At 53.1% G+C, this 27,062-nt stretch overlaps 1 protein-coding gene across 2 annotated transcripts; it reads right to left on the bottom strand.

Moving 5' to 3' along the window:
• Window positions 1-836: 836 nt before the first annotated feature.
• Window positions 837-25,684, bottom strand: Chst1 (carbohydrate sulfotransferase 1). 2 transcript variants are annotated; one of them, XM_070032518.1, is made up of 5 exons: window positions 25,258-25,684; window positions 13,647-13,735; window positions 13,117-13,223; window positions 10,938-12,217; window positions 837-999 (listed from the first exon to the last, which is right to left on the bottom strand). In XM_070032518.1, the coding sequence occupies exon 4, from the start codon at window positions 12,173-12,175 to the stop codon at window positions 10,943-10,945; it is 1,233 nt and encodes a 410-aa protein (XP_069888619.1). In that variant the 5' UTR covers window positions 12,176-12,217; window positions 13,117-13,223; window positions 13,647-13,735; window positions 25,258-25,684; the 3' UTR covers window positions 837-999; window positions 10,938-10,942. The 2 variants fall into 2 exon arrangements, with proteins under 2 accessions (XP_069888619.1, XP_069888617.1); XM_070032516.1 differs by lacking the exon at window positions 837-999 and having other exon boundaries at window positions 10,008-12,217.
• Window positions 25,685-27,062: the final 1,378 nt, after the last annotated feature.

Here is a 27,062-nt window from a genome sequence, read left to right as displayed (position 1 = left end):
CACCAGATGTAGCTGCCCAATCTGGAATTTCTCAGACTGGGAATTTCAGAAGCATGAGCCAAAAAAAAAAAAACTTTATTATTGTTAAATTACCCCATCTCGGGTATTTTGTGAAAGCCATAGAAAATGCTCTGACACAGGTGTGTCCATCTGACAGAACACCTGGTTATTCATGATCATCCTGATATGGTGCCAGGTGTGGCTGCTCATCGCGAAGCCCACTGGGATGGGATGGGACATGCTCCATTTCCCCTGAGACCTAGGAAGTCCAGGTTTATCTGGCCACACTGGCCTTGGATTGAGATGTTTTTCAAGAAAGGGATTTTCTGTGGCCTCCCAGGAGGCCACACTTACTGCATACTCATCCTTAGTCCCAGAACACACATGCTGTTACAGCACTGTTCCTCAGTTCCACGAGCTCATCACTATGAGCAGGTGCCTGTAGCTCATGCTTATAGTCCTAGCTACTCAGGCGGCTGTGATCTGAGGATCATGGTTCAAAGCCAGCCTTCGAAGCCAGCGAGAAAGTCCATCTCCAAAAGGCCAGAAGTGGCACTGTAGCTCAGGTGGTAGGGTGCTAGCCTTGAGCAGAGGACACTCACGAACAAAGCCCAAGCCTGCGTTCAAGCCTCAGGACTGGATGGGAAAAAAAAAAAAGACAAGAAGAGGTTGATCAATGGGCACTGTTAGATCTAGAGACTTGGGCTGGTGATGATACCGGTAAGAAAAAAAAATCCACCAAGAGTCAGAGGACAAGAAAGGAAGCAAAGTTTTATTCACTTTCTAAGGTAAGAAAGGGGCCAACTATAGGGGTTGGCTGGGAAGCTTTTAAGGGGGAAGGTCGTAGGAGGGTTGTAGGATGGGGTTGAAAAGGTCATTAGGGGTGGGGTTGGAAAGGACAGTCATTAGTCCCTGTGGAGAGGATAGAGTTTATCTTCTGATTAGACTGACATGGTGCTATTTGGTCCAGAGGCATGATTTCAATCTTCCTAGCTGGGTCTGAAAAATAAAAATGAAGGTAGTCAGAAGTCTGTACAAAATAGGGTTCAGATACAAAGTGGAGTTATGTAGGCCCGATAGTTGGCCTTACAGGTACTAATTACAGCTAGATAGAAGCAAAAAGTTCCCATGTGCTGTTACACCATAGGGTAACTATAGATAATGATGATGGACTGTACATTTCAAAGAGCTAGAAGAAAATATTTTCACCATACTGAGATGCTCAATGCTGAAGGAGATGGTTATATTTATTCTAATCTAAATGTTACACCATATATACATGTTTCAAAACATCACTTTACCCCACAAATATGAATAGCTTTCATGTGCTTATGGTCAGTTAAACATAAATTCTCCAGGCATAGGTAGCTCTTGCTTGTAATACTAACTTAAGAGGCTAAGATCTGAAGATCACTGTTCAAAGCCGGCCTGGGCAGGAAAATCTATGTGACCCTTATCTCCAATTCATCACCAAAAAGCCACAAGTGTGGCTGTGGTTCAAGCAGTAGAGTGTTAGCCATGAGCAAAAAAGAAAAACTCAGGGGCAGCACCCAGATTCCAAGTTTCAAACTCCAGAACTAGACCAAAACTTAATTAATTTAGTTAGTTAAATTTACAAAATGAAGAGGTGTGGCTCAAATGGTTAAGTGCCTACCTATCAAGTGTAAGGTCCCGAGTTTACCCCACACACAAACAAAATTTTTTGGTGGATTGTTTTTTGTTTTCAGTTTGGATTTTGGCTTTTTCAAACATGGTCTCACTATACAACCCTGAGTAGCCTTGAACTCAAGATTCTGCTGCCTCAGCCAAATCTTGAGATTACAGGCATGTGCTACTATGTCTGGCTATAAAAGGGAGTGGGAGGAGAGAGGAGCCCCCAGCTACATTTCTCACAAGTTTCCAGTGATATGGCTGCTGCTGGTCCATGCACCCTAGTTTAGGTTTCACAGGTTTGGCTCTCAGTATAGAGTCTCCATAGACAGTTCTCCATCACTGTGGGAGAAAATTTGCAGCCTACAGTCTCAAACAAATCAGCCAGAAAGCAGAAAAGAAAAATATCTCCCATGTGAAAATGGTTTATCCCAAAAGCCCACAGATTGAGGAGTAGCTTTCTGCCTTGGGTGACAGTCATGTGGAGACAGGCTTCCAATTGTGCCTCTAGGCCACCCTATAGGGAGATCAGCTGTCACCAGCTGGACCCTGGTAACAGATCACTAGAACAATGCCAAGATAAGTAGAAAAACATCAAGGTGAGTGCTAGTAGAGTCTCAGGTGGGACTTTAGAGGAGAGACAGGAAATAAAAAAAAACATGGCTGAAACTTTCCCAATTTGATGAACATGATGAACCCACAGATACTAACATCTCCACAAATCCCAAGCAGGATAAAGATAAGGAAACCCTAACAAAATACATCATAATCAAAATCCCTGGGGGAAAGAACTCGTGATACAGAGCCACGTGTGACAGGACCGATTATAGAGCAAGGGAAAGAGAAGCACAGCAGATTTCTCATCCAAAACAACGCAAGTCAGAAAACAATCAAAAACCTTTGAAGCAACTGAATGAAAATCATGCTGAAAATACCTTTCACAAGTAAAGACTTTTGGACAAAGTTAGGGCAGTGTGGGGAGGGTGGGAATTAATCATCAGCCATCCCACACTTTGAAGATGTAAAATAGAGTTCTTTAGGCAGAAGGAAAGGGACGATATGTGGAAATTTGGGTCCACACAAAGGAATGAAGAGTGCTGAAGAAGGGAAAGAAAGAGCCTCTTAGTAGTTTCCACATCATGGCCTTGAGAGCCTTCTCATGGAGAGAAGCCGGCAGGAGAGGCTACAGATTGTATAATGGCATTTATACCAAATCCTGAAAAAGCCAAACTGCAGTGGTGGGAAGCAGTCCACCGTTGCCAGGGACTGTGGGTGGGGGAACATTGCCATCTACAAAGAGATAAGAGAGAATTAGGGGATTGAAAGAGACATTCAGAGTCTCCCTTCTGGGACCATTTTTGTAAATATGCATTGGTCAGACTCTATCAGACAGTATATTTTAAATGAGTGAATCAAATTGTGTGTGGATGCTGCTCTAATTAAGTGGATTATTTTAAAATAAATATGAATAAGAGGATGGTATCATGGCTCAAGTGGCATCAAGCATTTACCTAGCAAGCATAAGGCCCCAAGTTCAAACCTCAGCAACACACACACACACACACACACACACACACACACACACACACACACACACAACTTGTAGTCTTTAAGCCAAATAAATCGTGCATTTGTTTTTAAAATGCACCACCACCACAACATAGAAATGTAGGCGAAGGTGAATGGAATTAACTTGCATTAAGGTATTAAGTGTGTTTTTCAAAGGAAGGGTAAAGTTATTGATTAATTTTAGGTGCAGATACACTGAGAAAGGAATTTGTAATTCCTAAGGTTTCCCCTGATGAGCCAGAAACAGATTCATCATTTTTTTAATTAGTGGAGATACAAATGCTATAATAACAAGACATGTTGAGTCAAAAAAGAGACTAGGGTGGGAGGCACAAAACGGGTGAGATAAATAGGAATCACAAAGTGAGCAGTAGCCATCCATAAATATGGACACATGAGAAATCACAAGACAAGTGGGGCACAGGTAGCTCAAGCCTGTAATCCTAGTTATTTGGGAAGTGGAGACCAGAGGATCAAGGTTGAAGGCCACCCTTGACCCCCACCCTCCACCCCTTCCCCACAAAAAAATGAATAAGAAAAAGAAAAATGTTCATTGGATTCCATCTCAATAAAGGGGCCTGAACAATGGCATACATCTATCATCCCAAACTCTAGGGGATGCACAATGGCTTGGGTACAGTGATGCATACCTGTCATCCCAGCCACAGATGGAAATGCAAATATAAGGAGCACAGTCCGGAGCAGCCCCGGTGTAAAGTGAGACCCTGTCTCAAAAATAACCAGTGCAAAAGGGAGTTGACAGAGTGGCTGAAGTGTCAGAGTATCTGCCTCATAAGCATGAGACCCTGAGTTCAAAACTTAGTACTACAAAAGTGGGGGAGGGGGATTACAAACTCTCACATGATGACTCTAAAAATGCAATCACAAATCACACAAATTCTAATCCAAAAAGCCTGGTGTTGTCAGTGTTAGTATTATGCTCACCTTTGGTTCTCAGCTCCACCCACACTTGGGTCCCCTCCCATTCCTGGAGTTCCCGCCATACAGCTGGCCCTCTCTCCGCCCAGACCCACCTGAACTCCCATCTACCTCACTTCCTATCCCTCAGCCCCCTCCGGCTACCTGGATGGGGATGGAGGCCCACGTGCTCCCTCTTGGGGGACATATGGCTCCTCTAATAAACCTTTTAATCATCTTTCTCCTGTGTCTGCCTGCCTATGCGTGGTCCCCTGGGACGGATGGGTGGGATCCACCTCTTTCAGTCAGTATTGGCCTTAAATAAAATAGACTGTGAGAGAAAAGTGTGTTTATCAGTCTTATCAGTTTATCATTGTGTTTATCAGTTTTCTATCACTATGATAAATATCTGAGCTAGGCAACTTAGAAAGCAAAACAATGTTCATTTGGGCTCACAACCTCCAAGTCCAGGGTGGGCTGGCCCATTGTTCTGAGTCCGCGATGGCATATCACAGTGGAATTTGATTTCCTGAAAGTGAAAAGGTACGTGGTGGAGGAAAACGCTTCACCTTATAGCTAGAGAGAGAGGAAGAGACTGGACTCTCCTTCTAGAGCACACCACCAATGACTTAAAGGCCTCCCTCCCACTAGGCCTTCCCTTTTAACATTTCTACTATCTTCCCACTAGCAGTATCCCAAGAGATCAAGCCCCCAACCCATGGGACTTGGAGCATTCAAACTATAGCATAGAGTAAATAGGAATGCTTCATAATGATAAAAGGTTGTTTACTTAACAACGTCAGACTTACTTGCACCTAAAAATAGGGTCTCAAACTTACAAAGCAAAAAAATGACAGAACTATATGGGGAAACAGCTAAATCCACAATCATAGTGTGAGGTGACCTAACATACTTTCTCAGTGATGAAAAGAATAGATTGTTTCAGGAGAGCTATTTGGTCAACAGGCTTAATCCAACTGGAGGCTCCTATGTCACCCATTACATCCAATTACCACAGTAACCGCGATCTTTTCCCTTATTCTCCGAGGCTAGAACTAGAACAATGAGACTCTGGGGAGATTACTGATTTGTCCAGCAAGATACAGAGGAACAAAGTCTCACTGGAATCTCTTGTCACCTAAATCACTGATTTTCCACTCAATCTGGATAGTTGTAAATGCTTCCTGCAACCCCCTCCACCCCACCCCTGCAAAGCTTGTTTTTGGAAGCCACACCCAGCTTCCCAAAGCCAACTTGGCCAGGGTGACTGAAGGCTGGGGGTAACCAAGGAAGGAAGAAAGCAGGAAGCAATGCAGGCAGAGCAGCATCCCTCTGGACTGCTAGAGTGTGAGGAGGAAGTCCCAGTAGCTGGGTGGGATCAGCTTGCTCTTGGCTGCCCCAGAGCAAGAATGTGGGAAAGCCAAGCTTAAGGAAATGCTATATCTTCCCTCATTGGCCACCTTAGACAGGGGACTCCCCTGGGCCTTAGAGAGGAGAACAATGTTCAGGGCACCACATTAAAAATGGTCTTTATGAATAGAAAAGCAGCACAAACACAAGGGGCAGGAAGCTTACATCCTACATCCTTTGACCTAGCTGCAGCAGCACAGCAGGCCACTTAGGGGCAGAGGAAGTCATTTGTCCAGGAGGTTGGACTGGCTCAGGCATATGGCCATGAGTGGCAGTTTTATTTGGCTAGTGTCTACCCTTAGGGTTATTCATCCAAGGGTGCCTGGAGCCTTCAGAGAGCTGTGGATGAGCCAGGCTGTCTCCGTGCTTAGCAATTATTCTGTGGGCTGACCCCACTTCTCTTCCCCCAGCCCTCAGTTCCAGGTCTGCACTAAAGAGGGGTTCTATGTTTGCTACATTATTCAGTTCAAGTGTAACTCTGCAGTGACAGCAGTTCCGATTAGAATCCAAGAATAAAATGCGTGTTTGTTCATGGACCGGCTTATGTTCCAGGTGGTTGTTATGCACTATGGATAGAGTCATAGTGATGATGATGATGATGGGGATGATGGATGACAGAGATGATGGTGGTGGTCGTGATGAAAATGATAATGGTGATGGTGATCGTGGTGGTGATGGTGATGAAGATGATGGTGATCTTGATGATGGTGAGAGTGATGCGAATGATGGTGGTGGTTAGCATTGGCTGAGCCTTCACTGTGTGCCAGGCACCATTCTGTGCACTTAAATACATTACCTTGCAGGAACAAGGCTTCAAGCCATAATGCTGATGGCTTTGGATGCAGGATATTGTGGTTTCAGGCTAGTCTAAGCAAATAGTTATCAAGACCCCATCTTAAAAGCCAAGCCAGGCATGGGGTATGCTAAACAGAACATGTAGGGGAGAAGATCTTCATCTGAGATCCTATCTAAAAATAATAACAATAATAACTAAAGTTTAAAAAAACGCTGGGGTAAAACTCAGGTAGGACCTGAGTTCAAACTTCAGTCCTGCCGAAAATTAAAAATTAAATTGAATTTAAAAAAGCATCGCCCTTCCTTTGCAGTCTTCTCAGCAGCGTCTGAGGCGGGTGAGGGAGGCTCACCGAGGCTGAGTGACCTGCCCAAGCTCAGACATGCACTGGATGAGCAGGTCCTGACTCAACCACAAGCTGCCAGCAGGTCACAACAGCAAAATGCAGAAAGCACCATGAGGACACGTCCAGGGCCAGCAGTGTCAGTGTTCTCACAGAGCCCTGGTGATTGTCCTGTGCGTGTCATGGGTGGCAGACAGCCAGACCGCTGACATGGGAGTGAATTTCCCAACTACACACACACACACACACACACACACACACACACACACACACACACACACACACACACACACACACACACACACACACACACACACACACACACACACACACACACACACACACACACACCATACACACAGCCTGCTGCTGTGACCATGCTGCCGATGGCTTCCGCTACATACTCCATGGTGGGCCCTGACCTTACCCATGTGTCCACGAGGACTAGATCCAAACCTGTCCTCTAGCCCTGGGGAAACTGAGGCTTGTAGATTTCCCCTGAGAGCCAAGAAGGTGTTTCTCTCACATCTGGAATTGGAGCAGTCCCCACCAGGAAAGACATCCCACAGGAAGAATCCCCTCTGGCAACCCATTTCCTGCCTGGGAGACCAACCGGAAGGTAAGTTTGTCCCTCAACAGTACTTAATGGCATGGTAGGAAACGGGAAAGCACCCCAGCATCAGAGGGAATAGGGCTGGGAAGCCAATGTATTTGTGGTTGACAACGAAAGAGGCAAAAGTTTGCCTTGACCGTACAAATAGGAAGTACGTGATACAGATGAAAGCCAGGATGCAGGCAGCCCTGGACCTGAAGGTGAGAACTGCCCTGAATCTGGGGACAGGGCCCAGGACCGGGAGTTACTCCTACAGGCCTGAGAACCCCAGCCATCTGGCAGGACACACAACAGAGAGGGGGGGTGAGACCATTCCTGCCTCCATGGTATGTGATCTGTTTCCTGCCTAGAAAAAGGGGCCTTGGTCTACAGGAAACAGCTGGGTAACTAACAGGCAGAGGAGGAAGCTTTGTAAATGGTCGATTAAGTACACGTGTCCGCTGACCATTCTCCGAGTGAGTGTCAGTCTTGGAAATGATAACAAGTGACAGGGCAGGTGGTGACAGTGACAACTGGTGTGCAGAGGCACTGCTGAGGGAAAGATGTGGATTCTTGGGACAAAATTCAGCTTAGCCTCCTCTAATGTATCGGAATGAGCCTGTGAGGGCTTTAAGCAGCCTTGGGTCTCGTTCAGACCCCATTAGAGGCTGTACCTGTGCCGCATGAAGGCCCCAGAGACAAGCAAGTCTTTTATCAGGCAGGAATACCTGATTTATGTTATTCATTTGTGTAGCCAGCCAACCAGTGTTTATTGGACAGCTATTGTGTGGCAGGTCCTGTTGTAAACGGGGTGATTACAACTGTGATAAACTCAGTAAAGGAGATGTACATGGTACTATACGAGCCTATAATCCAGACTTATAAGCTAGATAACCAGCTCAATAAGGATCCCTGATGGAGATAACCTGGTAAAACCAAGGCAGTTTTGATTATTGAGATCCAAAGAATGAATAGACACTAACTAGGCCAAGAGAGGAATAGGAACAACTCAGGCATGAAGGAAGAGTCTATGAACAGACCCCACTGCAGGATGGAAAAATGGCCCATGTATCAGTTAGCTTTTGCTGCGTAACAAGTCACTCCAAATCTCAGTGGCTTAAAATAACCACCAGTTTTAATGCTGAGGGTCAGGAATCTCTGTGGGCTGAGTCAGGTGCCTCCAACCACCTAGGCTAAGTTGTGGTTGGCATTGGGTAAGGCTCGTTGGTGCCTAGGCTTGTGGTCTTTGGTTCTCCAGCAGGCCGCCTTGGGTTTCTTGCCTATAGCAGTCAGAAGCATCCAAGAGGCAGCTTGATTCACATTTGCTCCAGTCACAAGGTAAGACCCATGGCTAAGCGTAGAGTACAGTGTGGGAGAATGCTACTGCTAATGTGGTACAGGGAGACATGAACGAATTGAGAGCTGTGGGTACAAAAACTGACCACAGGTACCCAAGGAGCTGTAAAACCAATATGGAGGAGTGGGGAATGGAGAGGTACTGTTTCAAGGGCACAGACTTTCAAAGAGCTATCAAGATGAGAAGTGGTGATAGTCATACAATATTGGGAATGTATTTCATTAACTGTACACTTAAAATGGCTACAGTAGCATGTTATGCATATTTTACCACAATTGCAAATACAAAAAGGAAATGGCCTACCTTAATTAAGCTCCTATTAGCTAAGGCATCTCTTCCCTCAGCCAAATCAACGTCCTCTTGGCTCATAAAAGAGATCCCAGGAGCCTGTGTCCTCAGAAAGCCTTTCTGAGGACTGAGCCGGTCTCCCAAGCTGCCATGACCAGGCACTCCCTTATTCCAGCCAACAAAGCTGTGATCTCCAATACCTCAGTGACCAGCTGTTTTTCTTGGAAAAGGAGATGTTGAAGCTGTTCGGCTGAACCTGATAGTCTTGCCAAAGGCTGGGAGAGCAGTCAACACAACAGATACTTCACCTGCCCAGGAAACCAGGAAAAATCATCCCATTTGTTAAAATACCAACATACATCAGGCAGAGTGGCTCAGACCTACAAACCTCCAGAGGCAGAGATCTGGAGGATTCAAGCTCAAGGCCAAGCAAAATGTTCAGGAAATATCATCTCAATCAATTAAAACAAAAAACAAAAAACCTGGCATGGTGATGTGTGCCTGTAATCCCAGCTATGTGGCAAGTGTACATAGGAGGATTGTAATCCAGAGTAGTCTAGGCCAAAATGTCAAGAGCCTGTTCAAAAAAACAACAACAAAGAAGAAAAAGGCTGGAGGCAGAGCTCAAATGATAGGGTATCTACCTGGCAAGGCCCTCAGTTCAAACCCTGGTACAGAAAGAAAAGAGACAGAGAGACAGAGAGAGACGGAGATTGGAATTGTTGATGATAATCCTCTGATTTGAGCCACACCCTGCCCTATTGTTCTCCTCTCCCCCCACCCCTCCCAGCTACCCTGCCCCAGATCACCCACCTGAGGAAGGAACCTATTGGCTCAGGAAGTCCTCAAGCCTTTCTATTCCCGTGCTCCCTGCCACTTGGTAAACACTTAGATCACCCTGGCTAGCAGGTAAATGGTCTCAGCTGACAAGAAGGGAACCTGAACATGAACTCCGCGCCCCCCCCCTTCAAAAAAAAAAAAAATCAGTGTGAATTGATGAGGCTTATTCATGGTTACCGCCTTCCTCCTCTTGCCCAGCCCTGGGCCACTCTGGTTCATAGGGATCATCTGCACTGTCACACTCAGACATTATTGCACACTTTTATTTACAGAAAACACAGATAAAGCATTGCAATGTTCATTTTAGCAAACTGATCCACTTTTTTTTTCTTTTTCTTTTTTTCTTTTTTTGGCACAAAGAAATATTACAGATGGACCCCCAAGATCAATCAGAAACTTAAAAAGATTCAGCAGTCACCACTGGCTCCAGGGCAGCCACAAGACTCAGACAAACAAACAGCATCATCACAGACTGGCAAAAACAAATAATAATAATAATAAAATAAAATAAAAATCAACATAAGTCCACGTTCACCTCACAGTAAAAACCTGCTCACCGACAGGCAAGGGTGGGCAGGAGGGGCAGCTGCTCTGCTCCAGGGGAGAAAGTGGGAAGTCAGGAACAGGAAGCCAGACTGGGGTGGGGGGATGGGGGGGAGGAGGGCAGGGGAGGATAGACCCCTTTCCGGAAACTAGAGAAGAGGTGGTCCTTTGCTCGCAAAACTACAAAACACCCCCGAACCACTCATCCACACAAAAAGAGCTCACGTTGTGTTGGGGTGCCTCTCCCCTCGTGCCCCTGTGAACGTGGGCAGGGGGAGCTTGTAAACATGGTCCACACCGAGCCCCCCACACCCTTGCGTCTGAACGGGGCGGGGTGGGGCCGTACCCCTACTTCGCAGGGGCCCTCCAGAGACATAGTGCAAATTTCAGAGACAAAAAAAGGGGGAGGAATGGGGAGGGGGGGAAAGGGGAGAAGGACTCCCCCCTCCCCAGGGCAGGGGTGGGGAAGAGACACAAAAGGCAGGATGGGCGGAGTGGGAGTGGGGTACAGAGGGGGCCGGGGAGCGGGGATAATAAGGCAACAGTTAAAAATGGTCCGTGTGATCCAACCCGGCGCCGCACCGCGCCCCCCACGCGCACCCCCTCCCGGTGCCCCCGGCCCCCCGCCCCGCACCCGGGTCACAAGAAGGGGCGGAAGTCCCGCTCCTCCACCAGGCTGACGGCGGGGTTCTTGAGCTCCTCCTCCGAGGCGGCCATCCTGTACCCGAGCTGGGCCAGCACCTGCCGGCAGGCGTTCTGGGCGAAGGCCACGATGTCGTAGGAGAGGCGGAAGCGCCACTTCTCCGCGGTGGCCGCCGAGTTGCGCACGGTGCCGTATTTGTGCTTGCCCAAGGCGGGGTCGCCCCGCGTGTTGTTCTGGATCCAGCGGGCCACGTGGCTGTCCAAGGGGATGCCCAGGAAGCCGTAGATCTCCTCGGTCTTCTTCATGGGGTTCCTGGCCAGGTCCTCGTAGCGCACCAGCATGTACTTGCCCTTGAGCCAGGCCGGGCGCATGAGGCCGGTGGACACGGAGTTGGAGAAGTCCTCGCACACCGTGGTCAGCTGCGACGCGTCCAGGTTGTAGGGTTTGCGCCCCGTGCCGTACCACAGTCGCCACAGCCGGTAGGTGTCGCGGAAGGTCTCGCTCCGGGAAGCCAGGATGCCCCGCGGGTCCCGGACCAGCTGGATGACCTTGAGGTTCAAGCGCGGGTCCTCCACCAGCGCGCGCAGGTCGTTCACCTCGGGCACGCGCACCGTCTTGATGGCCACGTGGCTGCGCTCCCGGCAGGCCTCGGCGGCCACCGTCAAGTTCAGCAGGCCGCACTTGCGCACACAGTCGCCTTCCTCCAGGACCTGGTCCGGGGAGCCCGGGGGGTCGCACACCGGGCGTGAGCACAGGACCCGGCTGGCCCCGCGGCGGAAGACCCGGTCGGTGGTGTGATTGACGGGAGGGGGCTTGATGTAATTCTCCAAGAAGTGGAGGTCACAGTCGTAGAGGCTCCTCAGGAGGTCGCGGCTGGCCCCCAGCATGACGCGCCGGTCCGCGGGGCTCTTGCCCTGGGTGAAGCGCGGGATGAGGGTGTTCTGGACGTGGTAGAGGGGCTCGAACAGGTAGAAGACGTCCAGGTGCTGGTTGAAGAGCTGGCCCACGAAGGAAGAGCCACTGCGGGTGGTGGCCAGGATGAGGACGTGGGTCTTGCGGGACAGGTTATAGAAGGTGGGGCCCTCCTCGCATAGCCGCTCGGTCACCCCGGCCTCGGCCAGCCCCGGGCAGGTGTGGAAAGACTTGGCCGTGAAGGTGCGGATGGCCGTGTACTGGATGGCAATGGAGGCCAAGGCGAGGAGGAGGACGGCCTTCCAGGAACATTGCATGGCTGGGCACCTTCATGGGGCTGCCACTCCAGATCTTGAGGTCTGTGGGCAGGAGGGGGCGGTGGGGAGGAAAGGGGTCAGGGTGGGTGGGGTCTCTCACCAGCCAAGGATCTGGGAAAGACCTAGCAAAACAGCTGTCTCCCCACTCCTGCTCAGAAACCCCACACGCGTCCCTGAAGGCCTGACCAGGCAGCTTCTCCACTGGGCTGACTGCCGTTCCCTGCAGGACTCTTGGAAGCTTCAAGCATTTGAACAAACTGATCCCTTGCACTCTTGCTGACACTCCCTCAACTCAACCTTCCCTTTGGCTACCACCTGCTACCTACTTCCCCAGGTGGACATCTTCTCTGTCCTCTGCTTAGCCCGAGGGAAGAAGAGGACCCACCTGGTCCTTTGTGATCCCAAGTCCCCAGGCAGCATGCACCTCTGCACCCCAGGGTTGGTGAGCAGCCAGCAGCAGCAGCTCATCCATGCTAGCTAGACCAGAGATGGTAGGCCATTTGTGCCAAGCACCCTCCAATGTGTGACAGAGGGTGCACATTTCCGGAAGTGGGCTGCTGGGCTCCTACTGGGTCTTAGAGCAAGGGTGGGGTCCCTGGGCCACGAGGAGCAACCCTCCCCACAAGCAGGGTTAGTCCCTGTGGGGAAGAGGGAGTCAGATGCTTCCTTCCAGCATAGTGACCTGGCCTGAAAAGATCTCTTAGTCCAGGGAATTGAGACCTCACTCCTCCTTGCCAGTCCTCCTGTTCTTGGCCCTACAGCCCATCTAGCCACAGAAAGGAAGACAGGAAGAGACTTTTCCTAGAGCAGGACAGGGAAGTTCAGATCAGGACTCCAGGGCATTCTGCAGGTGTCCCCCACGTGGAGAAGCTCAGCTGCCAGGATCTGAGAAAGCACCAGGGTGGTTCTCATTGCTGAATGCCAGGAGGTTCAACACTTACCAAAGAGGGGCCGCTCCACGCCGGAGAGTCTCTGCTGCCAGTTCCCTTGGTCTAGCAGGCAGCCATCCAGCACTGCAAGCCTGTGCAGCAGCCCTGGGGTCAGCAGGCTACAGAGACAGAGGCAGGGCTATGAGGGCAGGTTTGGGTTCTGTGTCCCCCTCTCCAAGCCTTCTCTTCTGCACTCTGCTGCCTACAGTCTGCCCCCAGTGTTAGGCAATGAGGATCTTACCTCCTCTGCTTCCCCCCAGATTTATCAATAACTCAGGATGCCAACCAACTCAGTGCCATGTCTGTCCCTGAACCTGGCCTCCCAAACCATAGACTATATCCCTCTTCTCCACCTCCCAACAAACCACAGTCCTGCTGCTCACACCTGGGCCCGGTGGGCAGGAGCTGGCTGGCCTGCATGCTCAGTTGACCCATCATGAAAGCCTAGATCAGTATTGCATTTGAAATCAACAAAACAAGCCAGGCTTTTTAGAATTCAACTTGTTCAGTGACTTGGGGATGGTGGGTGTGGGAGGGCTCACCCTAGATTTCCAGGTCCAAAGGGAGACTTTGAAAAGACAGCTAGCCAGAGGGCTTCTTCCAACCACACCGAAGAGAAGACAGCAGCTACCTAAAATCAGATGCAAGAAATGAACTGGAGGCATTCCTGACCCTGAAACGCTTTGCCAAGTCTGAGAAGACCAGGATGGCTGGGGTGTGTGGTTCTGGTGGTAAACCACCTGCCTAGTAAGCCCAGGGGTCTGAATTCAAACCCTACTACTAACACTAATATTTATTGAGCATTTTATCTCTGTTAGCTGATGTCTTTCCTCAAAATCTATATGGCATGGTAAGAGGGCCTGCCTGAGCTCACCACCTGCTCTGTGTGTGTGTGCGTGTGTGTGTATGTGCTCTGTGTGTTTGTGTGTGTTTGTGCGTGTGCGTGTATGTGTACCAAGATTTTGAACTCAGCCTCCCACGGTGCTCAGCTTTCTTGTTCACAACTGGCACTCTACCACTTGAGCCATGTTTCTAAGCCTAGCTTTTGCTGGTTAGTTGGTGATGGAGTCTCAAGATCTTTTCTGCCCCAACTAGCTTTGGATGGATATCCTCCAACATTTTTTGGGGGGGTGGGTCAGTCCTGGGGCCTGAACTCTGGGCCTGGGCGCTGTCCCTCAGCTCTTCAGCTCAAGGCTAGCACTCTACCACTTGAGCTACAGTGTCACTTTCAGCTTTTTCTGCCTATGTGGTGCTGAGAAATCAAACCCAGGGCCTCATGCATGCAAGGCAAGCGCTCCATCACTGAGCCACCTTCCCAGCCCTAGATGGATATCCTCTAGGTCTCAGCCTCTTGAGTAGTCAGGATTACAGACAGGAGCCACCACCACCTGGCTTTCCCATCTGCTTTCACCCCCAACAGAGCCCATTTTCTTTCTCCAAGGCTTTCTGTTCCTTAACCTTTAAACATGCATGTAATGCATGGCCCCACAGCCCACTAGTGAATCCATGTGAGAGCATGGAACATCAAAAGGCGGGAGCTGAGCCTGTCTGAGACTCCGAGTCTGTTCTGCCCCCATGCTATGTGGTCTGAGCCTTCATTAGTTCATGAAGGATAAACTTAGGTACTTCGCAAATATCCTTCCCATGACTTATGGTTTGCTGTGACCCCTTGGGAGCCAGCTGAGTGCATCCTCACTCCCCAAACCTGTACAGCTGCCTGGATCAGCTCCCTCAGCGTCTAGTACCAAGGTCTTCGGTCCCATTGTTTGGATAGAGAAATTAAGGCCCAGAAACTAAACAAATAGGTATAAACAAATAAGAACCGGCAGAGACTAGAGTCTGTCTGGGTCAGATCCAGGCCGAGGCTTTGGTCTCTCTACCAACAGCTGAATGTGCCAAGTGCAGCCTTTGCCACCTTGCAGAGGGCGCAGAGTCTGGGCAGAGATAGCAATGGGTCCTGTCTATGATTGGAAACTTGGTCATCTACAGGAACTGGTACCGGGTTACCAAGTGGTACAAACAGAGAAGGGGGCAGTCTCGATGTGTAGTCCACCCCAGCCCACCCTGACTTAGCCCACGGCAGCAGAGGAGGCTGCTCCCCTAAGGTGGGGTTGGAAAGAGCCTCTCTGCTTGATTCCTGCCCCCCCACTACCAAGCACAGGCCTGCCATACCCACGTGACCAGGGATAAACACCAGAGCCCATCCAGAAGCAAAACAGGCAGCAAATGCCTGCAATAGCAGGGTCAGTAACAATTGTGTTCTGACATCTTTACCCACAGAGACCTGTCAGCTATCCAAGATGTCAGGCCCGGGCCCACACACTGCAGAGAAAAGAAAACCAGGGAAGGCCAGACATGCTCTCACCCCACCCTCACCACAGGCTGTGAAGCCCCAGATCATTTATCTGCTGGATGTACAATCTGGTTCCATTGGTATTTCAGCCCCTTGCTCTCCCACCCCCAAGACAAAAAATGAACCCTTAGATTCTTCCCCGAACTGTAAGGTTCTAGTTCCAAAGACAGAACACACCCTGGATTTTCTTCACAAAAACCTACTTTGGGCTGGGAAGGTGGCTCAGTGGTACAGCGCTTGCCTTGCATGCATGAGGCCCTGGGTTCGATGCTTCAGCACCACGTAAGCAGAAAAAGTCAGAAATGGTGCTGTGGCTCAAGTGGTAGAGTGCTAGCCTTGAGCTGAAGAGCTGAGGGACAGTCCCCAGGCCCAGAGTCCAGATCCACAACCAACAACAACAAAAAACAAACAAAACACCTTGTCCAGGAGGACACCCCTAATTTCCCTATTTTGCCCAACCTAGAAAAGCAGAAGGCTAGGATACAAGCTGCTGCTCTGATCGGTAACCTCAGCCCCTTTACAACAGCCAGGCTCCACTTCACAGGGCACAGCTCAGGCACCTTGGAGAGGAGGATGAAGGCCGAGCCACAGGCTGCCATCTGCCTCCCAGGGAGGGCAAAGCCAGGGCACAGGGAAGGGAAGGTGGGGGAAGTCAGGATCTCCTGGAAGTGCCCCTGCTGTTCTGCCAGCCTGGCAGAGCTAGGCCTGGGGCTGGCCAAGTGTCTTTGTTATGCTCAAGGCATCTGCCCTGGAAACCAGCGGCCCCCGGGACTTCCCAGGTCCTGTGGTTCCCAGCGGAGACTTGGCCATTGAATAAGACTCTTTAATGCTGTGGTCAGACTGACCCTCTAGGTCAGGCTGTGGAGCCCAGGCCCTTTTCTGGGTTTCCAGCAACCTCTTCCCTGGCCTCCTGCTACCTTGGTAGATCAAAGCATGGTCACAGAAGCCCCAAATGTGTCTTTTCTGTTGGAAGGTGGGGGAACTGGTGAACTCCCAGGAGAAGGCTCGGACTTCCGGTAGTCCTCAGGGTGTAAGCGCTACATTGGAAAACTGGAATTCAGAATCCAGGGCTCTGTCTCTCAGCAGGTATGCGCACCTGGGTGACGGACCTGCTGTCTTTGAGCTTGCTTCCCTATCCAAAGAGGGATTACACTCCTAGTTGAGCTGGTAAGAACTAGGTCAATAGCCAACAACTAGAAGGAATACCAACAATCTCATGGTTCAGTCATGGGTTCTGGCACCAGCTTTGTCGATCCCAGCAGCTCAACCATGTATAAGCTAAGGGACTTCAGCTAGATTTTCTTAATTTAGGCCTCTGTTTTCACATCTGAAAAAAAAATGGGTTTCATTAAAACCAGGCTGTTTAACAACTAGTTAGCTAATGCAGGGCCTGGCACAGGATAAGCAAGCAATCCGTTGATGTTATCATCACTGGTGACAGCTTTGCTTGTCTTGGAGAAACATCTCAGAACTAGTCATCCTGCAGCCCACACGGTGAGATCTGACAGTGAGCCAGACCGGTGCCCTGTCTCTCCTCTCCCTTCCTTCTGCCCAGGGCCCTCTCCCTTAGGTGTTTTCCTTTCTGTGCTGGGCCATTGCAGTGGTTTTCCTGCTGCCCTCTGGTGGCCATATGCTATAGTGAGCTTCCTAGCCCTGCGCCTCTGCTGTGTTTAAATTCCTGGCTTGGTGGCTGCAACCTGAAGTAGGGTAGAAAGGTAGGGACTGATGTTGCAGGTGGCAGTGTGGTGTGACAATGGCATGCCCACCTGGGCTATGGCCTCTGCTCTGTGCAGCCCCGGGGACCTCCTCAGCCCCACATCAAAAGGAGAGCAGCAACAGGCAGCCTGGCCTTCTCGGCAAGGGAGAGAGCGCTGAACTGAATCACCAGCAAGAAGCGCCCCAGCCTCGGCCTGCCCCTGACAGACGGAGTGATCTGACCTTGGGCTCAGCTGCCAACCTCCCATTTCTAGCTCTTTCCATAGAACCAGTGATGAAGGCCTCGGCCACCCACTACCGTCACCGAAAATGGGGAACCCTACATTAACAGTTTCTAAAGAAATCGGTATCTCTGTCTCCCTCAGCCTGATCTGTGACTGCTCCCCAAGGAGCCCCACGTGGTTCCTCCTCTTCTCCATGCCCCACCCCTTAGAAACACAATCCCTCTTCCCCCAAAAGACTATTCCTTATGCTCACAATCACACACACACACACACACACACACACACACACACACACACACACACACACACACAATATCCAGAAGTGTCCTGGGCCTCCTGGAGCCCAGGTATGGCCCCTCCTCTCTTCCCTAGAGGCCTGACCCCCTTTCCTTCTTGACCTTCTTGGTCCTTTAGCTGGCTAGAGATAGGCCGGTGTAGACAGGCAGACAAGGGTGACAGGGGCACGAAGCTAGAGCCAGAGAGCAGGAGGTGAGTGGCTGCCATTATTGCTTTGTTAAAAAAAAAATAGAGAAAGAAGGAGGGGGTACATTTATATATTGCACACACAATCGAACACTGAAAGCCCTTGCCAGTTTACACACAACTTTTGGGGCTCTCAGTGTAGCATCTTCAGTGAAGCCACCCCTGTGCAAGAGCTGGAGAGGCAGCTGAGGCCAGCGTGGGGCAGTGAGGGCTCAGCTCGGCTGCATCCTCCCCTCCCTGCTTTCAAAGCACCGGGCTGTCCCCTGGAGTTGCGCTCCCCCTGCGGGGGGAGGGGGGCAGAGGGACAGAGTAGGGGCTGCAGGCTGTTGAGACAGAGAAGGGGCAGGCAGGACCCCAAAAGAGACCCCAAAGCCAACAAAAGGGAGCTGAAGGTCCATTTGGGAAAACCACTCCTGTCCTAGCCTTTTCTCTCTAAAGTATTTTTCTAAAAAAACAAACAAACAGGAGGTGAAGGGAGGGAGGGAGAGCAGAGGAAAGCTGAACTTCAGCTTTCTGGTCTTTCTGGTAAGACTGGGAGCTGAGATGAGAGGTCCTCTGGCCTGGGGGGCCAAGCATCAGAGCGAAGGGGGGGGGGGAGGGGGAGGGACATGACAGGGAGGGAGGAGTTGGCTGGATGGAGACTGCAGGGGAGGAAATGCCTAATCCCAGGTCAGCAGTGGCCAACCCTAATCCACCATAGATGTTTGTTTAGTTAAGACTAACACACACACACACACACACACACACACACACACACACACACACACACACACACACACACACACACACACACACACACACACACACACACTAGCAACAGCAAGAGCTTTTTTTTTTTCCTCTCCCAAGGAAAACAAGGTGATAAATAAGAGGCCAGGGGAAAACAAGAATATAAAATCTGAGAGACACAGGAACAAGATTAGCATATAAGAGCCCAGCAACTTGTAGACTACACATCTGGATCAGAGTTTCCCGGCAGTCGATGAGAAAAGAGAAATATTTCATCTACATGATTCATGGGCTTCATAAGATAAAGAGGAAAGCATCTGCTTCAGAGCCATTTGGCTATTTCTAAGACTGAACCCAGTACAAGATGTCTCTACTATGAGCCACAACTTCCAGATCTCCTAATAAAACACCCAGGTAAGTTTCACAGGGCTGCGGACTTCAGTGTGGGCAGTGTGCCCACATGTAACCAGCCTCGTGCCTTAAAGAGGGGATGATCTGGAGAAGCTGGGGTTGGGGCCACAGAAAGCACAAGTACTTCTTTGGAGCCACACCTACCACCACTAAAGCCTCAACAAGTGTACGAGCCTCATACACAGGCCTGTAGAGTCCCTGGGCCTCACATCCCTGGACTCAGGGATAGAACCAAATCTCCTTTGAACATCACTAGTGAATTCCCGAGAAACCACCAGAGTCACTGGCCCTGGGTCCCAGGCAGTCCTGGGCCAGGAAAGGCTCACAGCCTACTGCAGCCTCCTTTCCCCAGATGCTCCCTGGCCTGCATGCCCGCTCGCCTGCAGATACCTTGCTGTCCTGCCCCTGCCTGGCTGGGCAGGAAAAATCCTCCTAGGAATGAGGAGCGATTTGCCCTCCTGGCCTCACACAAGGCCCCAGTGTGCTGGCTCCTGTGGAGGGATGAGTCAGAAGGCCGATCCATGCCTTGGCCAGCCTGCGGTAGGTGGGACTCTGCTGCCCCAGCACAGGGCGGAAAGGCCCCGGTTTCCTGTCTCTCCCCCCTCTCACCCCCCCACCCCCAACCCAACCCAACAGCCACAGGCAGTCGGAATAGTACTGAGGCCCCACCCCCTGGATCCTGGAGCCTCAGCCATCCTTCCCACTTCAAGGATGGGAAAACATCAACAGGAGGAGGGAGGAAGGGGCACTGGCTCCCAGCTGCTGCAGCTGCTGCTAGATACTGGGAGAGGGGCCACCTGCCCCCTGGATCAACTACATAAGGCTTACCTGATGGCAGGTAGAGGCAGGGAGGCTGGGGACACTGGTGTCTCACATGGATTGCATGGGATGGTGAGGCCGCAGGAGCCAACATCCCAAGACAGACAGACAGACACACACACACACACACACACACACACACACACACACACACACACACACACACAGCTCCTCGTCTCATGGCCACCTCTCCCACGTGAGGACAGAATGGCCCCGGACAAGTGTGGCCTGTGTCCCAGCAGGAATAGTCTGCATTGAGGCCAGAATTCCAATTCTGCTGTGAGGACCCCAAACTCAGAGGTTAAGCTCAGGCCATCTGAGAGCAGGGGCATCGCCCAGTACCAGGGACACAGGAAGGGAAGGGGCAGGGAGCATCAGTGCCAAGGTGGCCCCCCAAGGTCCCCAGCCACCCTGGTGCCAGTCTTGACCTCAACACCCACTGCCAACCCAGGTATCAGCTCATTCAATACCTACTGAGCATCTCTGAGGATGGAGTGGGGGGAGGGATGGCCGGGGATAACAGGGTCTCCTGGTGGGGTTGGGAGCCGGGGCCCTTCCTGCTGGCACCCCCTGGCCCACAGATGGGTCTGTGCTGTCTCACCACTTTCTAGGGCTCATCCCTCCCTGCTGATCACAAATGGACTTGGGATCCATGTCCACCTTAACAGGCAGGGGACTGCCCAAACACAGGGCCCCGCACGGGGCTCTGGGGCTAGCTAAGCAAGTAGAGGGACATGCGAGGAGGCTGGTGGCCAAGGAATCCAGAAATGCCCTGATCATCTGCAGCCAGAGGACCCCTAGTCTCTCTTGATAAATCACCTGGCCCTAAACAGTCTGGAATAGAACACAGGGTTTGGGTTTAAGGTCCAGCTAAGGCTTCCTGCTGCACACTGCCCAGACCCTACGACCAGCCAGTAGCTGGTCCCAAGGACACACCCAGGCCAGACTACCACAGCAGCACTGGCCCTCTGTCCTGGATGATAAGCATAAGGGAGGGCCACAAGCGACCCATGGGCACACGGCCAGGGGACTTCTGAAATGAGACAGTGCAGCTGTCTCCCTGTGCACTGTGGTGAGGACCTGTCATGCAAGCCTAGGGACCCTCTGCAAACCTAGGGTACCAACCCAGGCATGTCCACTTCACAGGTGAGGGCTCAGAAAGGCTGAGTGACTTGGGCCCAGAGAGGACACAGTAAAGAACTGGATTCCAGCAGTGGGGCATGTGAGTGTGAGTCCTCCCTTGACCCACGCTTTCCTGCAGGTTTTCATCCATTCCCTTGTCTGGCAACAGCTGATCCACCCACTCAGCTCCGCAGACCCTGCATGGAATGACCTGGGATCTGGAGAATCACAGCAGGTAGCAATTCTGGACCTGCAGCCCTGGGAATCCTTATCTTCTGGGTGTCCCAGCACTCGGGAAGCAGAAGCCATACCCAGCTCCAGGACTCAAAGAAAGATCAGGCTCAGAAAAATCTTGGCAGTGGTGACTGGGGCCAAACTATCTCCCCATGGACACTACCTACCTTCAGAATACCAGCAGCAGGGGACTAATCTGTAGATCCTTAAAGAACAGCACCACAGGCCCCTTCCTCCAGTTTCCTAGGGTCCACCCTGCCCCCTCCCCAGCATACTACAGGGACCACAGAGACTCCATCTGGAGAGTGAGAGAGATGAGGCTCAGCCTTCCTCCCCACCTCTGTGAAGGAGCCAGCCTTCCCAGCCATTCCCAGCCCACAGTTCCCATGAAGAAGCCAACACCTAAGAGAAGACCTCTAAACATTTAGAAAACACGGGGAGCCCTGTACCCCCACGCAGCACCGTGGGGATTTATAAAGAACAAATCATGCCTGACAAACTTGATGGTTTTCTTGATAGAATTACAAGATGGGTAGATGAAGGGAATGCAGGCAGGGTAATATATCTTGACTTTTTTTTTTTTAGCAAAGCATTTGATACAGCACCTTGAGTATTCTTATAAAATTAATTCAAACAGACTTGGCCCCAAGCAGTTGTCATGGAACCTAAAAGCCCAGAGGAGCAGGTCTGGGGGGGGGGGGCGGTAAGTGGGAACAGAGCTGCCCAGCCCCTGCTGCGGGTCACACCTTATCTAACATCTTCATTAATGATCCTGGGAGAAGGAGTAAACAGTCCGCTAATGGAGTTTGCAGAGGAGATTAAATTGGAAGGTGCTGTAAGCACCAATGAGGAAAGCAAAGTGGTCCAGAGAGACCAGAGGAGAGCCTTGGCAGGCACAGAGCTGGCAGGGGTGTGCTGGGCAGCAGCAGGGCTTCTTGGAGAATCGAGGAAGAAAGTTCCAGGCTCCCAGGCCATCCCTGGGACTGGGGTGGGACCGAAAGAGCACACAGCTAAGCTCAGGTTCCGGCTGAACAGGCAAACCCCAAGAATCTCACGGTCCCATCCATCAAAGAGAAGCTTTGCCACCTGACAGGTGGCAGTGACAACGGGCAGGAGGGTTAAGGAGCTCGGAGCTGATGCCATCTTACAGGAGAGCTGGGGTGGGGGAGGCCACAGGCTGTGGAGCAGAGGGCTGTGATGGAAAGGACTGGGGAGGAAGACAGACTGAGCAATCACTGGCACCCCAAATCTCCCCAGGCCATGCTCCCCAGGGCTGCTGGGCCTGGCACTGGTGGCATGAGCCTGTTCCCTGACCTGCAAGCAGTAACCCATCGACTGAATAGACAGTAGAGGTTGCTGCCCTCCGGGGGGGGGGGGGCTTGGCCAGGACTCCTTGACTCCTGGCTGATCTGTCCAGCATCTCCAGGACCAAAGATGGCCTGCCCCACCCCAACCCCTTCTCTTTGTCAGAGAAGGCCCATCTCTGACTGCACCTCCTCAACTCTGATCCCAAGGGGCTCAGTGACCAGTGCTCCCCGATGGGGCTAAAGCTGAAGTCACCTGTCTACCTGGATGTAGAAGGTTTGTTCCTGCAAACACTCACCCAACGTTCAGTGTGGTTCTCTTCTAGGAGTGTTCCGCGTATGAACACACTTGACCTTCATAAGCCTATGTGATCCCCGTGTCACAAGAAGAAGAAACGGAGGCATTGAGAGATGGCCCTGAGCCTCGGTACCCAGTTGGAAAGTCCATGAGAGGAGCAACTCCTGGGGAGGCTGAGGCAGAGGGAGAAAAGGCCATCTCTCCTCTGAAGAGGTCACAGCCTTGGCCACCCATGGTCCCCACCGAGGGGACTTGATCCAACTCCTGCCACACTTGTGATCCTGATCTTCCTGAACGTTTGCCTTCTCCCCCTACCACCACCACCGCCTCGCTGCACCGAGTCCTCTGAACAAGTCTGTTTCCATGGAAACCATACAGTGACTCAGGGCTTCGGGACCTTCTCTGAACCAGATTATGAATCTCAAATGCTCCCTACCCTACACCAGTGCAGAGTGGAGTTGGGAAAGTACAGAAAGATCCACAGCATGAATGGACAAGAGGAACCTAGAGGGCACAGACCTTCCCCCCTCCCCTGGCTTCTGAGGGCCTGGCACTGGGGTCCCTCCAGACTCAGTGAATCAAAAGATGAACCGCTCCTCCAGGGTGACCTGACACACACACCTCCATCCATATCCTCAGCCCCACGCTCCTCCAGAGCTACAGTTCTGTGGGGAGAACAGGGAACGTGCACCCCTCCTCTGAACAGGAGCCTGTACCTGGCAGAGGTGGCAGTGGTGGTTCAGGGACCAGGTAGAGTTCTGCCCTGGAGCTCACACTTCCAGAGTGTGTTTGGGGGGGAGGGGGGAGATCATGGGGCCCAAGCATTGACACTGCCCAGCAAAGAGGCAAATGGAGGGGGAGGGTAGACTTGGGGATGGGGGGAAAGGGGGGCCTGGCACTGAAGTATGGAAGCTGTTACATGAAGGGGCAGGGAGGTGTGGCTTCAAAGGCCCGGTGGAGTTAGGAGGGTAATTAGCAGAGGCTTCCTGTCACTTGTGCACCCCTCCCTTCCCCTCCTGGAGGCCACCTTGACCTGGCCTTGAGCCATCACCCACCATGATCCTGGACAGCAGCAGGCAGTAAAAGTTACAGCAGCCAGCAGCAGACTCCTGCAGGGGTCTGAGGCCCGAGGGAAAGCACCCCCCTACACACACACACCACCTTTCCCCCAGCAGCTCCCTGGAGACCCAAGAGTTGGGGGGGGAATGGAATGGGGTGAAAACTTGACACCTCCCCAGTGAATCCAGGGTGAGTCATGACGGTGAGAGCACTTGGAAAAGAGAAATAGGGTCATGAGTTGCCTGTGTCTCCCCGCTGCTAAAGAATGGAGCCTGAGCGCTGCCTGCCAGGTGAGGTCTGCCTGAGACAGCCGACCTCACCCAAGGGGCAGCAGGACCCCAGCAGGTAGCTACCTGGTACTTGGGACCCCACCTGCTTGCCTCTTACAGATCCTGGTCCTGCCTTAAAAAAACGCTATCTTCCCAGCCCCGGCGCCAGCCTCCATCTCCGGCCTCCACCGCTGCCCCTCAGGCTCCTGCCAGCCCTCCAGACTACGTTTGGGGCTGAATTTCTGTCCTTCAGTGGGCATCCACCTGCCCAACTCTGGTGTCCACTTGTCAGGTGATGGCCAGATGATGTCCCCTGGTCACCGTGCCCCGGGCACAGACCTCCGGGAAGCCTCCTGCTTGGGAATAGTGTCTTACGTCTATTCGGAGGGAACCAGCCAGAGCTGAAGAAGCTCATCCAGAGGAAGGGCAGGCCTGGGGTGGAGAGAGGTGACACCACACGGTGGCATCTGACATCAGGCCAAGGGCCCCCACAAGAGGCCCCTGGGGTCTCACCTTCCTCCCTGCGGCTTGGCCTTTTAACCCCCGGCATCTGTTGTAGGGCTTGTCCCGTGAAAGCAAGCACTGAGGGGGGAAGGAAGCCTGGGAGGGGGTGCTCTCCCATCCTACTGAGAGAACAGGAGGGGGTTATGTGGCTTCGTGGGGCGGGGGTGGGGGGCTCTGCACCTTCGGGGAGCTCCATCCCCAACGGGGTCCGGTCATTATAGCACAGTCGGTTGCAGGGCAGGATCCGGAGCTATAGACGCGGCCCGGGCAGCCCCGGCCTCAGGGTGCAGCCCTGGTTTGGAAAGTTGGAGCGGGCGCGGGGATCTCGGGGTCTCCAGGCTTTTCCGCAGCCCCCGAGTGCGCTCCGCAGCCAGGCACCTCCCGGCTGCCGTGCGCCCCAAGTTTGCGCCCTCCCCTGCGGGGGGGGGGAGGGCGGGGAGGGCTGGGGTGATCGCGGCGTTCGCCCCCGTCCCCCGCCCCCCAGCCCCCGGCAGCTCCTTCCTGCGCCCACCACACCGCCGGTGTCCCCGCCACGATCCCCACCCCACCCCAACTGAGGGGCGTCTCCACCCCGCCCGCGCCCCTCCGGTCCCGCCCGCCCGGGGGACTCCGGGGGCCCGGCCGATACCTGGTCGGGGGCGTGCGGGGAGCCGCTGCAGCGCCCGGCACTGGCTCCATCCTGGGGTCTGGAGTCAGGCTCGCCGGGGGCCCCGGGGTGGCGGTGGCGGCGGCGGCGACATCCTCCGCCTCCCGCGCCCTCCTTCTCCTCCTCGGCCTCCTCCTCGGCCTCCCTCCTTCTTCCTCCGCCTCCGCGCGCCCCTCACCGGCCCCTCTGCATGGCCCGGGGGCGCAAGCCCGGCGCGGCTGGAGCTTCGGCGTGCGTGGTCTGGGGCAGGGCGCGGGACCGGGGCCCAAGCGCGGGTCCCCCTACCCCCCTCCTCCCACCGAGAGGCGCCGGGGCCAGGAGCTGGGACCCGGGGCGCCGCAGTACCAGGAGCCGGGAGCCGGAGGAGAGCGCCCGCCTCGCGTCCCCGAGCCCAGAGCGCAAAGCAGCGGCCGCGGCGGCCGCGGCTCCTCCAGTGCCTTGCGCTCGGCGGGCGCCGCGGCCCCGGCTCCGCCCCCAGCGCCGCCCGCCCCCTCCCCCAGCTCCCCGCCCGCCTCCCGGCTGCCCCAGCAGCGCGAGCGCCCGGGACACCTCCGGCGGGGCTGCCCCCCCTCCCAACACCCCCCTGGGGCCGGGGGGGGGGGCGGCCACGCCCACCCCAGGCGAGGAGGCGGGCCGCCCACGGGCGCCTTCCTCCCTATGCTCCCCTCCCCTCATCTAGGCACGGCGCTCTCGGCAGCCAAAACCTTCTTCTACCTGAGCTCCCCGTTTCCAGCCCCCAAAGTGCTACTGCAGCCCCGGCCGGGCCCCGGACCCAGCCGCCCGGCGCCTTCTCTGGCCCAGTGTGGAAATGAATCATTTGCCTGCATGCAGTTGTTGCTCCTGAATAGGGTCAAGGGGTGGTGGCCGGGTGGGCATCCGATGTCTTCTGCCGCTGGCCCACCGGGGTGCGCCACTGCCCAGGAGCCGCCCTGTGTGCGGAGACCACAGCAGACCCCAGAGGCCCAGCGCCAATATTCACTGAGCATCCCTCCTCTCCTCCCCCCAACCCTCTCCCATCAACGGGACCCCTGCCCTCCTAGAGAGGCAGAGGAGAAGCAAGGTAAACAGACACAGCCATGCCCTGCGATCCGTAGCCCCTGGGCTGGACAAGAGGGCAAGGGTCCTTCATCACAACCCCTGAATTGGGCCAGTAGCATCCCCTGGGGGGCTGTTTGTCCGTTAGGAGAATGGGAGGATGGTTTGCCAAGCCAGATCTCTGCTGCCTGAGGTCTGACCAGGAAATGGTCCCTGAGGCCGCAGAGCAGCCAGCTCCGCTATGGATTCTCCCCAGCAGCCACAGTCTGTCTGCCCATGGCTCCTGGACCACATCAGGAAAAGCCTCCTCACTGCATGAGAGCCAGCAGCTGCCTCTCATGTGGCAGACTGACCACCGTGGGCAGGCACAGAGGAGCCTGCATAGTGTGCTGTGTGACTTCCTGTGAAGGATGCAACCTGTCTGTGCCTATTTCCTTGTCAGGAAGACAGAGATACTGGTCCTTACCTCCTGGGGGGGGGGGTGTTGAACACCAGATGGTAAAAAATGATGAAAAGCACTCACCACAGTGTCTGGCACACAGTAAGTGCTTAATGATTGCACCATGTTGTTAGCGTGGGTGACTGACTGGTTGGTGTACTGGGAGAAGATCTCTCATTCACCAAGAGGAGAGCATGCTATCTTGTGCTTCTAGTGGGCCAGGAGTTCACATGATCGGAAGAATCTCCCTTCACCCAGAATCACATGGCATGAAGTTCCCTGATCCACGGGTCCCAGAAGCCCCTAATGTTCA

This window comes from Dipodomys merriami, unplaced genomic scaffold (assembly GCF_024711535.1).
Source record: "Dipodomys merriami isolate MVZ:Mamm:240054 unplaced genomic scaffold, mDipMer1.0.p SCAF_21, whole genome shotgun sequence".
Lineage (NCBI taxonomy): Eukaryota > Metazoa > Chordata > Mammalia > Rodentia > Heteromyidae > Dipodomys > Dipodomys merriami.
Note: the sequence above shows the minus strand (reverse complement) of the source record. Positions and strands in the feature narration are given on the sequence as shown.